This window comes from Myxine glutinosa, chromosome 1 (assembly GCF_964187855.1).
Source record: "Myxine glutinosa chromosome 1, kmMyxGlut1.1, whole genome shotgun sequence".
Classification (NCBI taxonomy): domain Eukaryota; kingdom Metazoa; phylum Chordata; class Myxini; order Myxiniformes; family Myxinidae; genus Myxine; species Myxine glutinosa.
In genome coordinates this window covers 294,905,625-294,923,023 of record NC_136261.1, presented here as the reverse complement: position 1 = coordinate 294,923,023, position 17,399 = coordinate 294,905,625, and the positions used below count along the sequence as shown (strand labels likewise).

Here is a 17,399-nt window from a genome sequence, read left to right as displayed (position 1 = left end):
GCCACCCTTCTTCCCCTTACCAAGGGGGGATTAATCCCCTTGTTCTTTCTGGGCTTGACGGAACCGAGACTTGAAACGTGCCTTCCGGGCAAACGCAAAGTATGGTTTCGGGACCAACTCTCGCTCGTACCTAATTCCCTGCGCCGCCACAGAAGCGAGGAAGCAAGCCTCGCACGAGCCACGTGTGGTTTCGGTACGCCGAGCGGATTGAGTACCACGTGGTCCGTGCAGTTTAGGTAGTGGAACCCGATTCGAGCGGTTCTATTCGTACCACGCTTAGCCAATGAGGAAACCACAGGAATGATCGAATGGAAAAAAGGAAGAACACAGGTTTAATTATTCTCACACGTATATACAGTGATCGGGACGCAGAGACACAGAGCAGCACTTAGTCAGTCTTATCTTATCCCCCGGACTCGGGCCCGTCACTCACACAGGGAATTGCAGATGGATTGATGTCCCAGCCAGACGCGTCGACGTGGTCATCCAGGAACGGCCCCGTCTGGCTCACCACGGTCCCAGCACGTCCCGCGAAGATGGCAGCAGTTGGTGGAAGGAACCTCGTAGCGTGTCTCCCGAACAAAGGCAGCCGATGAGGTGGAATGGCAAATGCGCGTCTCTCAGCGCGGCTGGCGATTACACAGCTGTTATTACTCGCGCGACTTAATGCACTGTATATGGATCGGCCTCCAACTCAACCGAGCGTCGCTTTATAATAGCGCGTATTCTGGTTTATTCGCGTCTTTCTTCACCCACGTATCTCTCACAGTTATTGGATGCTCTCACTCCTGCTCGTCAACGATTCCTCCGGGTTGGTCAGTGTGCGCGAGTTCTCCCTGGGCAGCAGTTCTCTCGGGGGCAAGTTCTTTTGCTGCAAGTCCTCTCGGGGGCTTTGCGCAACGGGTTATATAGATGCACCCCCGAACCTTCTCGAACCCCCTCGAACCTTCTTTCCACGCCTTGTGACGCAGTGCTGCCGCCACCACCTCTGAGCGCTGATTGGCGGCTCGTGCTTACCGTCAGCGCCTCTGCCGCCCCTCATTCGGCTCCGCCCCGACCCTCCTAGGCCTGCCTCGTGTTAATTCGCCCAAAATGAACCAAAGTTAGCGCAAAGGGGCATGAGGCTAGGGAGGCTGGAAAGTCGGTAGAAGTAGGACCTATTCTCCTGACTGTACTCAACACAGAACTAACATAGGAAAAGGACTAAGCTCATAAATACTAAGAAATAACTACACTATCGCGAGGCTACATGTTGCTTGTGTGACTAACTATGAGGGGGAAATTTTAACCTTTATTATACTCACTGTACAAACTCAAAACCGCAACAATATTGTGTTTTACGGTAACGGAATGGAGCATATTATGCTGTACGGTAATCGGGCAGATGTTCCTGATCGGGAGCAAGGTTGGGCTTCCGGGAAGGGGTGGTGCGAGCGGGAGATGGGGCACAATGGCGATGGGCTTGTAGCTCGAGCATTGATTGGTGATTAAACATTTTGCCTTTCCTGGAATGGCCTTTGCGTGATACACTTCAACTAGTACCCTGTCTCCGCCTGTCTACTTTGGGCTGTAACGATGCGGAGGAAACATGGGGACCTGTCACTAATACTCCCTATACATAACATGGTCAATTTGAACCCAAAACTGAAATAAATAACAATGCAATTTGAAATACTTTTCAATTATAATCTATTTATTAATTATGTTGTAGGTTTCAATGTCCTTAACTCCATCAGGTTCTCATTCCCCGATGTCCATGCGATGTGCTCAGACGTTGCCATTTAGACGAGTGATTAGGAGCAAGACAACTGCAGCAAGCCGGTGAGAGTTCAAGGTGGTGTTCAAACTTATTAAGTTACCTTGGTTTTACTCAACAGCCTGGAGTTTCACAACGATGGGGAATGATCATCTGTGTCTTTGCAGGTCCTCCGTAGAACCGGAATCCGGCAGATGTGAAAGCTCACTGTTTCAAGATGCGACTCTAACCCTGGAAGAACAGCTTGATATCATCATGAAGCAGCAGCATAGCCCTGCAGGTGTGCAGGATATTTCTACTGAGGACTTACAGGTAACCTGCACGTTTGAATGAGCGAGAATCCTATTATCCTTGGAATTGCAGGAGAGCTCGGTGATATTGTACTCACCTCTGAGTTGTCTACGTTAGGTCTAATTCCCAAAAAAGTAACACCTCACGTGTAAACTATCGTTCTGGTAGTATGCAGGCCATCGTACTTCAGAGGGAACATGAAAGTGTTTTTCCTACCTGTTTCGCACCTGTTTGTAGATGTACCCATAATACTGTTTTAAATTATTAGGCCATTATGGACTGGGTACCCTTGGACAAATTTTCACTTCTTGCTTTCTGATTCTTTCATCAGTCTGCTGCATCTTATCTTTATGATGTCGGACGACAGACACACACCGGACCAACAAGCTATAATAATTTTCATTGGTTTGTTATTTGTGAATCTTCGATTTCACAAGGACTGTATATTGGTTGGTCTGCTCTCTTATTCTGTCTGTCTTTGAGTGATTGTCTGACTGTCTGTCCGTCTGTCCCGTCAATGGCCTACACGTCGCAATTCCATAACAATCTTCACAAAACCTAACCACCTGGTAGAGCTAGTCAAACGCTAGAAGCCGATTGTTGTTGAGGTCAATAGCTCAAAAGCACTGTTGTCCTTGTTGTCACACAACCAACCTGTTCACGAAATCTCATCTGAATCCGTCCACAACTCTTTGAGATATCCTATTCACAGACAGATAAGGGTGAAACATCACGTCCGCCCACCTTTGATGGCACAAGTAAATACACCATGAACCCAAACCTGAACTCGAACTCTAACAGTTTGATTCTACATCCAGCCTTAAACTAACTGACTTTTTCTTTTCTCAGCGCTACTGCTACTACGTGCAACAAGGTATCTCCACGGACATGTTAGAGCCTGAGAACGAGGCCCAGTGGCTACACATCGTTTACTTGCTCTCAGGCTGTCTCCAGCGTGGGCCTTTCCCTGGACCTTTACTGAACTCATTGCACCAGGAAATCCAGCAGGACTATGCATTGGCCTTGTGCAAGACCATTGGTGTGCACTACATCACTACAAACATATTACATTGTCAGTTCTTTCTTACATTTGTCTGTTTTTCATATGCTTCTCCTCAAATACACAATGGCGTGTAATCACGACAACCAATGCCCGTACGAGTTGGTATAAAACTAAAGACAGGAGAGGGTTAAAGGTCATCTGGAAAAACACAAAATCTTTACCCCCACCTCCTCCTCCTCCCCTTCCTCCTCCACCTTCTGCTCCTCATCATCATCCCACTCCTCCACCTCCTCCTGTGTGTTCATTAAATGCTCCTCACACAAGTATACACAAGGAACTTGCTGCTGCCACCACCTTTCCAGGGAGACTTCCATGCATTTACTACTCCCTTCACTCCCTTCCACCTTCTTAATCCATTGTTCTTGCAAACCCCTTCATATGTTCCTTTTCTTTTCCAACACTCTCGACCTCCATTTTCTTCCTTATCCTCTCTTTTTCTCATCCTTCACTCAGTTTACTCCATCCCCTTCCCACCTTTGTGTATGTAGCATGTAAATGTTCCCTTCACGAGCATAGAAAATCTCATTGGTGGGTGCATGCTACAGCATGATATTGTGACGGTCTGCATTGTTGAAGGAGTTGAGGCAAGAGGCTGAAGAGACAGATGCAGGGAGGAAAGTCTGTACAGTAGGTTATGGAAAAAATAGGTTAAATTATTGGAGGTGAGCAACAGGTTGGACTTGAGAAGGGTAACATGGGTTGTGTTTCTGGATGAATACATTTGACCTGGTGACGCTGGGAATTGAAAAATGGTGGAGTGGGCTGGAGGGGCAAGAGGTCAACAAGGTCACCACAATATCTGCTATGAGAGAGGAGGAGTTCCTGTGCCTTAACTTCCTGTTGAGAGATACTGAGGAGTCTTCGGGTGCCAGACTGTACCATCATTAGGTGATGAAGAATAGAAATATAAGATCTGTTCTTGTTTGAAAGATCCTGTGTCCAGGTCTCTGTCCCCTATTCACTTGCCCCAAATATAGGCCATATGCAATGATGTCAAGCCGCTTTGGGATACAAAGCCCGACCGCCATTATTGGAGACCAGCACATCACTCGAGGGTGATTGCGTCACACTCTACAGTGTTATAATTCTGTTATATACACACACACACACACACACACACACACACACACACACACACACACACACACACACACACCTGTTGCATGCAATTCTGTCAATTTCTTAAAGCCTTCACCCACATCCAAAGTTGGCCCCCTACCACTCCACCTACTCCTACCGACTCTGTCCCACCTTTGCCCACCCCCTCCAATCTTTCCCCACCCCAATTTCTCACCCTCCTCCCCCTCCCAACCCTAAAGCATCAATCCTCTCCCCAGTTCAAGCCCCAAACCCTCCTTCCCTCCACAACTCCTCATTCCCACTGAAAGTCCTCAAGCTCCCCCTGCCAAGTCTGTCACATCTTTACTCTCTCCCCCCCCCCCCCCCCCCTCCTCCCACTCATAAAAACAAACGGCCATTGCCACATCGAAACAGCGGAATATTTAACTCTTTCCGCTCCTCTATCATGCTATCACAGACCTCACAGAAAACCATTAAGGTCGCTTGTCCAACTCACAATTTTAAGAAGATTGTCAGCGGAGTCAGGCGATCTGTCCAACCAATGGGTGGAACTCGGACAGATGCACGGCTCGTTTTATAGGATAGGAAAACAAGCGTGATAGCGAAGCTACCTTGGCAGACACACTTGCAGATCAAGACGAGAATACTTCAATGAATACCATGCACAGATCACAGGGGAATACCACTGTTTAGATGTTTTTTTTTTAATGTTGAAGGCACCAGTCACAGACTATATAGTCCTCATCAAGGCAAGGCCGTAAATAAAATAACTGCATTGATAAATGTGAGGAAAGAGAAATAAGAGAAAGAATGTAAAGTTGAGGAGTGAAAATGAGTAAGAAAAGTGTATGATTAAAAGTGCATCATGAAAAGTGTATGATGAAAAGTGCATGATGAAAAGTGCATGATGAAAAGAGTATGAAGAAAAGTGTATGATGAAAAGTGTATCATGAAAAGTGTATAATGAAAAGTGTATGATGAAAAGTGCATGATGAAAAGTGTATGATGAAAAGTGTATGATGAAAAGTGCATGATGAAAAGAGTATGATGAAAAGTGTATGATGAAAAGTGTATCATGAAAAGTGTATAATGAAAAGTGTATGATGAAAAGTGTATGATGAAAAGTGTATGATGAAAAGTGTATGATGAAAAGTGCATGATGAAAAGTGCATGATGAAAAGTGTATGATGAAAAGTGTATGATGAAAAGTGTATCATGAAAAGTGTATAATGAAAAGTGTATGATGAAAAGTGTATGCTGAAAAGTGTATGATGAAAAGTGTATGATGAAAAGTGTATGATGAAAAGTGTATGATGAAAAGAGTATGAAGAAAAGTGTATGATGAAAAGAGTATGAAGAAAAGTGTATGATGAAAAGTGTATGATGAAAAGTGTATGATGAAACGAGTATGATGAAAAGTGTATGATGAAAAGTGCATCATGAAAAGTGTATGATGAAAAGTGTATAATGAAAAGTGCATCATGAAAAGTGTATGATGAAAAGTGTATGATGAAAAGAGTATGAAGAAAAGTGTATGATGAAAAGAGTATGAAGAAAAGTGTATGATGAAAAGTGTATGATGAAAAGTGTATGATGAAACGAGTATGATGAAAAGTGTATGATGAAAAGTGTATGATGAAAAGTGTATGATGAAAAGTGTGTGAAGAAAAGTGTATGATGAAAAGAGTATGAAGAAAAGTGTATGATGAAAAGTGTATGATGAAAAGTGTATGATGAAAAGTGTATATGATAAAAAGTGTATGATGAAAAGTGTATGATGAAAAGTGTATGATGAAAAGTGTATGATGAAAAGTGTATGATGAAAAGTGTATGATGAAAAGTGTATGATGAAAAGAGTATGAAGAAAAGTGTATGATGAAAAGTGTATGATGAAAAGTGGATGATGAAACGAGTATGATGAAAAGTGTATGATGAAAAGTGTATGATGAAAAGTGCATCATGAAAAGTGTATGATGAAAAGTGTATGATGAAAAGAGTATGATGAAAAGTGTATGACGAAAAGTGTATGATGAAAAGTGTATGATGAAAAGTGTATCATGAAAAGTGTATGATGAAAAGAGTATGAAGAAAAGTGTATGATGAAAAGTGTATGATGAAAAGTGTATGATGAAACGAGTATGATGAAAAGTGTATGATGAAAAGTGTATGATGAAAAGTGTATGATGAAAAGAGTATGATGAAAAGTGTATGATGAAAAGTGTATGATGAAAAGAGTATGAAGAAAAGTGTATGATGAAAAGTGTATGATGAAAAGTGTATGATGAAACGAGTATGATGAAACGAGTATGATGAAAAGTGTATGATGAAAAGTGTATGATGAAAAGTGTATGATGAAACGAGTATGATGAAAAGTGTATGATGAAAAGTGAATGATGAAAAGTGCATCATGAAAAGTGTATGATGAAAAGTGTATGATGAAAAGTGTATGATGAAACGAGTATGATGAAAAGTGTATGATGAAAAGTGTATGATGAAAAGTGCGTCATGAAAAGTGTATGATGAAAAGTGTATGATGAAAAGAGTATGAAGAAAAGTGTATGATGAAAAGTGTATGATGAAAAGTGTATGATGAAAAGTGTATGAGGAAAAGTGTGTGAAGAAAAGTGTATGATGAAAAGTATATGATGAAAAGTATATGATGAAAAGTGTATGATGAAACGTGTATGATGAAAAGTGTATGATGAAAAGTGTATGATGAAAAGTGTATCATGAAAAGTGTATGATGAAAAGTATATGATGAAAAGTATATGATGAAAAGTATATGATGAAAAGAGTATGAAGAACAGTGTATGATGAAAAGTGTATGATAAAAAGTGTATGATGAAACGAGTATGATGAAAAGTGTATGATGAAAAGTGTATGATGAAACGAGTATGATGAAAAGTGTATGATGAAAAGTGTATGATGAAAAGAGTATGAAGAAAAGTGTATGATGAAACGAGTATGATGAAAAGTGTATGATGAAAAGAGTATGATGAAAAGTGTATGATGAAAAGTGTATGATGAAACGAGTATGATGAAAAGTGTATGATGAAAAGTGTATGATGAAAAGTGTATGATGAAATGTGTATGATGAAAAGTGTATGAGGAAAAGTGTATGATGAAAAGAGTATGAAGAAAAGTGTATGAGGAAAAGTGTGTGAAGAAAAGTGTATGATGAAAAGTGTATGATGAAAAGTGCATGATGAAAAGTGTATGATGAAAAGTGTATGATGAAAAGTGTATGATGAAAAGTTTATGAAGAAAAGTGTATGATGAAAAGTGTATGATGAAAAGTGTATGATGAAAAGTGTATGATGAAAAGTGTATGAAGAAAAGTGTATGATGAAAAGTGTATGATGAAAAGTGTATGATGAAAAGTGTATGATGAAAAGTGTATGATGAAAAGTGTAAGATGAAAAGTGTATGAAGAAAAGTGTATGATGAAAAGTGTATGATGAAAAGTGTATGATGAAAAGTGTATGATGAAAAGTGTATGATGAAAAGTGTATGATGAAAAGTGTATGAGGAAAAGTGTATGAGGAAAAGTGTATGATGAAAAGCGTATGATGAAAAGTGTATGATGAAAAGTGTATGATGAAAAGTGTATGATGAAAAGTGTATGATGAAAAGTGTATGATGAAAAGTGTATGATGAAAAGTGTATGATGAAAAGTGTATGATGAAAAGTGTATGATGAAAAGTGTATGATGAAAAGTGTATGATGAAAAGTATATGATGAAAAGTGTACGATGAAAAGTGTACGATGAAAAGTGTACGATGAAAAGTGTATGATGAAAAGTGTATGATGAAAAGTGTAAGATGAAAAGTGTATGATGAAAAGTGTATGATGAAAAGTGTATGATGAAAAGTTTAAGATGAAAAGTGGAAGATGAAAAGTGGAAGATGAAAAGTGTAAGATGAAAAGTGTATGATGAAAAGTGTATGATGAAAAGTGTATGATGAAAAGAGTATGAAGAAAAGTGTGTGAGGAAAAGAGTATGAAGAAAAGTGTATGATGAAAAGTGTATGATGAAAAGTGTATGATGAAAAGTGTATGATGAAAAGTGTATGATGAAAAGTGTATGATGAAAAGAGTATGATGAAAAGAGTATGAAGAAAAGTGTATGATGAAAAGTGTATGATGAAAAGTGTATGATGAAAAGAGTATGATGAAAAGTGTACGATGAAAAGTGTATGATGAAAGTGTATGATGAAAAGTGTATGATGAAAAGAGTATGATGAAAAGAGAATGAAGAAAAGTGTATGATGAAAAGTGTATGATGAAAAGTGTATGATGAAAAGTGTATGATGAAAAGAGTATGATGAAAAGTGTATGAAGAAATGTGTATGATGAAAAGAGTATGATGAAAAGTGTATGATGAAAAGTGTATGAAGAAATGTGTATGATGAAAAGAGTATGAAGAAAAGTGTATGATGAAAAGTGTATGATGAAAAGTGTTTGATGAAAAGAGTATGATGAAAAGAGTATGAAGAAAAGTGTATGATGAAAAGTGTATGATGAAAAGTGTATGATGAAAAGAGTATGAAGAAAAGTGTATGATGAAAAGAGTATGATGAAATGTGTATGAAGAAATGTGTATGATGAAAAGAGTATGAAGAAAAGTGTATGATGAAAAGTGTATGATGAAAAGTGTATGATGAAAAGAGTATGATGAAAAGAGTATGAAGAAAAGTGTATGATGAAAAGTGTATGATGAAAAGTGTATGATGAAAAGAGTATGAAGAAAAGTGTATGATGAAAAGTGTATGATGAAAAGTGTACGATGAAAAGTGTACGATGAAAAGTGCATGATGAAAAGTGTATGATGAAAAGTGTATGATGAAAAGTGTATGATGAAAAGTGTATGATGAAAAGTGTATGATGAAAAGTGTGTGATGAAAAGAGTATGATGAAAAGAGTATGATGAAAAGAGTATGAAGAAAAGTGTATGATGAAAAGTGTATGATGAAAAGTGTATGATGAAAAGAGTATGATGAAAAGTGTACGATGAAAAGTGTATGATGAAAAGTGTATGATTAAAAGTGTTTGATGAAAAGTGTATGATGAAACGAGTATGATGAAAAGTGTATGATGAAAAGTGTATGATGAAACGAGTATGATGAAAAGTGTATGATGAAAAGTGTATGATGAAAAGAGTATGAAGAAAAGTGTATGATGAAACGAGTATGATGAAAAGTGTATGATGAAAAGAGTATGATGAAAAGTGTATGATGAAAAGTGTATGATGAAACGAGTATGATGAAAAGTGTATGATGAAAAGTGTATGATGAAAAGTGTATGATGAAATGTGTATGATGAAAAGTGTATGAGGAAAAGTGTATGATGAAAAGAGTATGAAGAAAAGTGTATGAGGAAAAGTGTGTGAAGAAAAGTATATGATGAAAAGTGTATGATGAAAAGTGCATGATGAAAAGTGTATGATGAAAAGTGTATGATGAAAAGTGTATGATGAAAAGTTTATGAAGAAAAGTGTATGATGAAAAGTGTATGATGAAAAGTGTATGATGAAAAGTGTATGATGAAAAGTGTATGAAGAAAAGTGTATGATGAAAAGTGTATGATGAAAAGTGTATGATGAAAAGTGTATGATGAAAAGTGTATGATGAAAAGTGTAAGATGAAAAGTGTATGAAGAAAAGTGTATGATGAAAAGTGTATGATGAAAAGTGTATGATGAAAAGTGTATGAGGAAAAGTGTATGAGGAAAAGTGTATGATGAAAAGCGTATGATGAAAAGTGTATGATGAAAAGTGTATGATGAAAAGTGTATGATGAAAAGTGTATGATGAAAAGTGTATGATGAAAAGTGTATGATGAAAAGTGTATGATGAAAAGTGTATGATGAAAAGTGTATGATGAAAAGTGTATGATGAAAAGTGTATGATGAAAAGTATATGATGAAAAGTGTACGATGAAAAGTGTACGATGAAAAGTGTACGATGAAAAGTGTATGATGAAAAGTGTATGATGAAAAGTGTAAGATGAAAAGTGTATGATGAAAAGTGTATGATGAAAAGTGTATGATGAAAAGTTTAAGATGAAAAGTGGAAGATGAAAAGTGGAAGATGAAAAGTGTAAGATGAAAAGTGTATGATGAAAAGTGTATGATGAAAAGTGTATGATGAAAAGAGTATGAAGAAAAGTGTGTGAGGAAAAGAGTATGAAGAAAAGTGTATGATGAAAAGTGTATGATGAAAAGTGTATGATGAAAAGTGTATGATGAAAAGTGTATGATGAAAAGTGTATGATGAAAAGAGTATGATGAAAAGAGTATGAAGAAAAGTGTATGATGAAAAGTGTATGATGAAAAGTGTATGATGAAAAGAGTATGATGAAAAGTGTACGATGAAAAGTGTATGATGAAAGTGTATGATGAAAAGTGTATGATGAAAAGAGTATGATGAAAAGAGAATGAAGAAAAGTGTATGATGAAAAGTGTATGATGAAAAGTGTATGATGAAAAGTGTATGATGAAAAGAGTATGATGAAAAGTGTATGAAGAAATGTGTATGATGAAAAGAGTATGATGAAAAGTGTATGATGAAAAGTGTATGAAGAAATGTGTATGATGAAAAGAGTATGAAGAAAAGTGTATGATGAAAAGTGTATGATGAAAAGTGTTTGATGAAAAGAGTATGATGAAAAGAGTATGAAGAAAAGTGTATGATGAAAAGTGTATGATGAAAAGTGTATGATGAAAAGAGTATGAAGAAAAGTGTATGATGAAAAGAGTATGATGAAATGTGTATGAAGAAATGTGTATGATGAAAAGAGTATGAAGAAAAGTGTATGATGAAAAGTGTATGATGAAAAGTGTATGATGAAAAGAGTATGATGAAAAGAGTATGAAGAAAAGTGTATGATGAAAAGTGTATGATGAAAAGTGTATGATGAAAAGAGTATGAAGAAAAGTGTATGATGAAAAGTGTATGATGAAAAGTGTACGATGAAAAGTGTACGATGAAAAGTGTATGATGAAAAGTGTATGATGAAAAGTGTATGATGAAAAGTGTATGATGAAAAGTGTATGATGAAAAGTGTATGATGAAAAGTGTGTGATGAAAAGAGTATGATGAAAAGAGTATGATGAAAAGAGTATGAAGAAAAGTGTATGATGAAAAGTGTATGATGAAAAGTGTATGATGAAAAGAGTATGATGAAAAGTGTACGATGAAAAGTGTATGATGAAAAGTGTATGATTAAAAGTGTTTGATGAAAAGTGTATGATGAAAAAAAAGTGTATGATGAAAAGTGTATGATGAAAAGTGTATGATGAAAAGTGTATGATGAAAAGTGTATGATGAAAAGTGTATGATTAAAAGTGTATGAAGAAAATTGTATGATGAAAAGTGTATGAAGAAAAGAGTACGAAGAAAAGAGTACGAAGAAAAGAGTGCGATGAAAAGTGTACGATGAAAAGTGTACGATGAAAAGTGTATGATGAAAAGTGTGTGATGAAAAGTGTACGAAGAAAAGTGTACGAAGAAAAGAGTACGAAGAAAAGAGTACGATGAAAAGTGTATGATGAAAAGTGTGTGATGAAAAGTGTATGATGAAAAGTGTACGATGAAAAGTGTGTGATGAAAAGTGTATGAAGGTTGTTTGCAAGAAAGAGAGCGTGAAGGCAGTAAGACCAGCAATCCTGATACAGAGAGTGTAAGATGGTTCCGGGTACCACTTTGACTCTCCAAAGTCCGAACAGTCGTATACCTTGGGCGGTTGCTGTCGACAACCTACTACCTGAACGGGGTAGTTGCTCCACATACCAGCTCAGATACAGTATATTGTGGCGGACACAAAAGCCCACTGGCGTGGTGACATCATTCCGCGCACCAAGTGGGCGGTGGCCACGCCCGAGGGGTAGGCGTGGCCTCATGATATACACCGGGCGTGCAGCCCGGAGCGCGCCAGTGTTACAGTGAGCTCCTGAAATAAAGACGCTTATAAGTTACCGCTTGTCCGCTTCCTCCTTGCTCGCAAGCAGCGCGCGTAACACCGCGCTTTACTGGTGACCCCCTCGACGTTGGATCTGCCGGAGCGATCCTTCCACACGCGACGCCATTGCCATGGCCAGCTTCATCAAACTTCCCGAATTTTGGGAGGCTCAGGCCGAAGTCTGGTTCGTCCAGGCCGAAGCCCAATTTCAGCTTCGGCACCTCACCGGCGATGACACGCGCTATTGCCACGTCGTCGCCTCCCTCGGGCCCGGCACGGCCGCTCGAGTTGTGTCCGTCCTTCGCCACCCACCGGACGGCCACAAGTACGAGGCACTCAAGCGGCTACTCCTTGCCACGTTCGGCCTCACGGACGACGCACGGGCCGACCGCCTCCTGGATCTCCCCGAGCTCGGTGACACGCGCCCGTCGGTCCGAATGGACCATATGCTGTCACTGTTGGGCGACGAAGCCCCCGGTTCTCTATTCCGGGCGCTTTTCCTTCGCCAACTTCCAGCGCAGGTTCGCCTCGCGTTGGCCGGGACCGGGCTAACGGAACCCCGAGCATTGGCAGCCGAGGCGGACAGGTACTTCGCCGCTTCGGACACGCGGGCGAGAGTCGGCGTGGCCGTCACGGCCCTCGAGGCTGATGCTGCTGATGCTGCTGATGCTGCTGATGCTGCTGATCCACAGCATCAGCTTATACAGCATACGCAGCATGCTGATACGCACCTCGTGACCGCCGCCACGCCCCGCCCACCGCCGCGGCTAAAACCGCCACCGCGGGGAAACCCGCCAACTCCACCGGCCTGGCAGAGCCAGCCGCGCTCCTCCAGCTCCACCACCTGGTGCTGGTTCCACGCCAAGTTCGGCCACGAAGCTCGGCAGTGTCATCCGCCATGCTCCTTCAACAGGTCGGGAAACGCCCGGGCCGGCGCTCAATAGTGGCGATGAGCGCCGGCCGTTCGAGCAGCCTGCTGTTCATAATGGACACCTTCTCCGGGCGCCGTTACCTGTGCAACACGGGAGCGCAGGTGAGTGTCATTCCCGCCGGCACGTCACACAAGCACGCCGCGGGTGGGGGCCCCGCACTGCTTGCCACGAACGGGACGCCCATCCGTACGTACGGAAAACGCTGCCTCTCTCTGCGGTTCGGAGGGCAGGTTTTCCGATGGACGTTCGTCACCGCCGACGTGCCCATGGCACTGCTTGGCGCGGACTTCCTGTGCGCTAATGGGCTCCTGGTCGAAGTCAAGCGCAGACGTCTTGTCCAGGCCGAGACGTTCAGCTCGCTCGCTTGTGCGTTGCCCAGCTCGTCGAGCAGCTCAACGAGCGGCTTGCCAAGCGGCTTGCCGAACGGTTCGGTTCCGGCCACGTTGGTCTGTACGCTTCCGGCAGCGGACGCATTCACCCGCCTCCTCGCCGGCTTCCCGGCCCTCACATGGCCCACCTTCTCGGCGGGGGCCGTCAAGCACGGGGTGGCCCATCACATCCCCACCGTCGGGCCACCGGTCTACGCCCGGGCACGCCGCCTCGAGCCGACGAAGCTGGCGGTGGCAAAAGTGGCGTTCGCTACCCTGGAGCGACTCGGCATCGTTCGGCGCTCAGAGAGCGCTTGGGCGTCGCTGCTGCACATCATGCCGAAGCCCGGCGGGGGATGGCGACCGTGCGGGGACTATCGCCGTCTCAATGACGCCACGACTCCCGACCGCTACCCCGTCCCCCACATTCAGGACTTTTCCGCCCGTTTGGCGGGCATGTCCTTCTTCTCGAAGGTGGACCTCATACGCGGCTACCATCAGGTCCCCGTCAGGCCGGAGGACGTCCCGAAGACGGCGGTCATCACGCCATTCGGACTCTTCGAGTTCCTGCGCATGCCCTTCGTTCTGAAGAATGCGGCTCAGGTGTTCCAGCGACTGATGGACAGTGTCCTGCGCGACTTTGATTTTGTCTACGTCTACCTGGACGATATCCTCGTCACCAGCGCGTCCCGCGAAGAGCACCTACGCCACCTCCGCACGCTCTTCGAACGCCTGGGCCAGCATGGCCTGATTGTGAACCCCGCAAAGTGCCGGTTCGGCGCCACCATAATCGATTTTCTGGGGCACCGTGTCACCAAGCACGGAGCCGTCCCACTGCCGGCCAAGGTGGAGGCGGTGAAGGGGTTTCCGCGCCCCCGCACGATCAGAGGGCTGCAGGAGTTCCTGGGCATGGTGAACTTTTACCATCGGTTCCTGCCCCGTATCGCCCAGCTCCTGCGCCCCCTGCACGAAGCTCTCCGAGGTAAGCCGGGCAAAGGCGACGTTACCTGGACCGAGCAGATGGACACGGCGTTCACGGGCGCGAAGCTCGCCTTGGCTAACGCCACCATGCTCGCGCACCCGGCGCCCGATGCACCGATCGCCCTCACCACCGATGCCTCGGACTACGCGGTGGGCGCGGTGCACGAGCAATGGGTGCGTGGAGCTTGGCAACCACTGGCGTTCTTTAGCCGGCAGCTTCGCCCGCCCGAACGCCGTTACAGTACCTTCGACCGCGAGTTGCTCGGGCTTCACTTGGCGGTCAGGCACTTCCGCCATCTGCTCGAGGGCCGTGCGTTCACTGCCTTCGTCGACCACAAGCCGCTGATCTTCGCGATGGGCAAGGTCACCGAGCCGTGGTCGGCCCGGCAGCAGCGTCACCTCTCGGCCGTGTCCGAGTACACGACGGACATCCAGCACGTCGCGGGGAAGGACAACCCGGTGGCGGATTGCCTTTCCCGGGCCGTCGCCCACGCAGTCCACCTCGGCATCGACTATGCCCGGATGGCAGCAGACCAGGCCGCTGACCCCGACATCCAGGCCTTGCGGACCGCCGTCACGGGCCTCCGCGTCACCGAGGTGCCGTTCGACGGCGCGGGCGCGGCCCTCTTGTGCGATGTCTCCCTCGGGCGTCCTCGCCCCATCGTGCCCGCGGGCTGGCAGCGCCAGGTGTTTGACGCCATCCACGGCCTGTCCCACCCGGGTGCGAGGGCCTCCCAAAGGCTGATTGCCGACAAGTTCGTCTGGCATGGCCTCCGGAAGGCCGTCCGCGGCTGGGCCAGGACGTGCCTCGCGTGCCAGCGCGCCAAGGTGCACCGGCACACCCAGGCCCCGTTGGCCCCGTTCACGGTGCCGGAACGCCGGTTTGACCACGTCCACGTGGACCTGGTGGGACCTCTGCCCCCCTCGCGGGATTTCACCTACGTCCTCACCATGGTGGACCGCACCACCCGGTGGCCGGAGGCCGTGCCCTTGGCGTCGACAACGGCGGCCGATGTCGCGCAGGCTTTCATCGCCACCTGGGTCGCCCGGTTCGGCGCCCCCTCAGACATCTCGTCCGACCGCGGCCCCCATTTCACCTCGGAGCTCTGGGAGGCGGTCGCGCAGGGGCTCGTGGTCCGGCTGCACCGAACCACGGCCTACCACCCCCAGGCTAACGGCCTGTGTGAGCGATTTCACCGCTCATTGAAGGCCGCGCTCCGGGCCACCCTCCGCGACGGCGGCTGGGTCGACAGGCTCCCCTGGGTCCTGCTGGGCCTCCGGACGGCGCCCAAGGAGGACCTGCGCGCATCCGCGGCGGAGTTGGTCTTCGGGCAACCGCTGCGGGTGCCGGGCGAGTTCCTCCCCGACTCCACGGCACCATGGTCTGCGGCACAGCAGCGCTCCGCTCTGCAAGAGACCGCCCAGAGGTTCACCCCGGTGCCAACGGCATGCCACGGGCACCCACCAACGCACGTCGCCCCGGAGCTTCGCACGGCGGAGTACGTCTTCGTCCACCACGATGCCCACCGGACACCACTGCGGCCCCCGTACGACGGGCCTTTCCGCGTGCTGGAGACCGGGGCGAAGCACTTCACCCTGGACATCGGCGGTACTCCTGACCGCGTTTCGGTAGACCGCCTCAAGCCGGCCCACCTCGACGTGGACCATCCACCGCCAGTGGCCCGACCCCCACGTCGGGGCCGCCCCCCTGCGGGCGGACCCCCGGCACCGCCCAGCCCCGCCGCCACGCCGCCCCCCGGTCCTGCACCCATCACAGGGGCAGCCAGGGGCATCCCACCTGGCATCCCTGCACCCCGGACGCCGCCGATCGCCAGGGGGCGCTTCGGCCGGGTCATTCGTCTGCCCCGCAAACTGGCCCTCCAGGTGCGCGGGAATTCTGGGGGGGCGCGTGTGGCGGACACAAAAGCCCACTGGCGTGGTGACATCATTCCGCGCACCAAGTGGGTGGTGGCCACGCCCGAGGGGTAGGCGTGGCCTCATGATATACACTGGGCGCGCAGCCCGGAGCGCGCCAGTGTTACAGTGAGCTCCTGAAATAAAGACGCTTATAAGTTACCGCTTGTCCGCTTCCTCCTTGCTCGCAAGCAGCGCGCGTAACGCCGCGCTTTAATACTAATCATTGTGAATGCCTCGCTTTGTCTTCTGTAATGGCAGCAGCATTATGCAGCCTTGTTCTCACAGCGGAAGTGGCGTCTATTGCATACTGTGAATAGACCTGTTCGTCATTGTCCTGTGACTCATCCTGTGACCCATTCCCAACCTGTTCCCAAGTGGATTACATCCTTCTGGATCCAGGCGAACGACGGCGCTTGAATATTGGCCATGTTCCTCGTCCATTTATGACGTGTGTTATCCGTGCACCTGTGCCTTGGAGAACCTCAAAGCAGCAAGGTCGCCAATGGGCAGAGGTCAACCTCTTTACTCTTCATCCCATGATGCTCCATCTTCAGGAGCTTTGGCTCACACAGTAAGTCCTGCTTTTGATTCTTAAATATAAAGACTAACAAATATTTAAGACGCAGAAAAGCCACAAACCAATTAGATGAACCACCATCACACTGCCCACCATGAATAATCAGAGAAAAAACCCAAGCATATGCTGATGTGTGAGGAGGAATGAGTTTTTGAATAATGAATTATGTTTGATTTGTGTAAGGAGCCTTGCCCATACCTGAAGGATCAAGATTATTGTAGTGTGTGTGTGTGTGTGTGTGTGTGTGTGTGTGTGTGTGTGTGTGTGTGTGTGTGTGTGTGTGTGTGTGTGTGTGTGTGTGTCGGAGGGTGACGGGGTATGCACTGACCGTGTACCGGGTGGATGAGAGCATTGTACAAAATGCCGGTCGGTCGGTCGACACCACGAGTAGGACACCACAGGCAAAGAGGAGAGGGTCTTGCTATGGTGTTTACTGGACCAGCCATCACAGCATAGAAGAACGGCAGTGGAAACCT

General features: G+C 45.6%; 1 protein-coding gene across 1 annotated transcript in view; it reads left to right on the top strand.

Moving 5' to 3' along the window:
* Positions 1-17,399, top strand: part of DNAH3 (dynein axonemal heavy chain 3) — a 403,897-nt gene that overhangs the window by 2,059 nt on the left and 384,439 nt on the right. The window contains exons 2-5 of the mRNA XM_078777885.1: positions 1,737-1,821; positions 1,924-2,068; positions 2,897-3,086; positions 16,722-16,917. Coding sequence (XP_078634011.1) covers positions 1,737-1,821; positions 1,924-2,068; positions 2,897-3,086; positions 16,722-16,917 — 616 coding nt within the window. The remainder of the gene's footprint in view (positions 1-1,736; positions 1,822-1,923; positions 2,069-2,896; positions 3,087-16,721; positions 16,918-17,399) is intronic.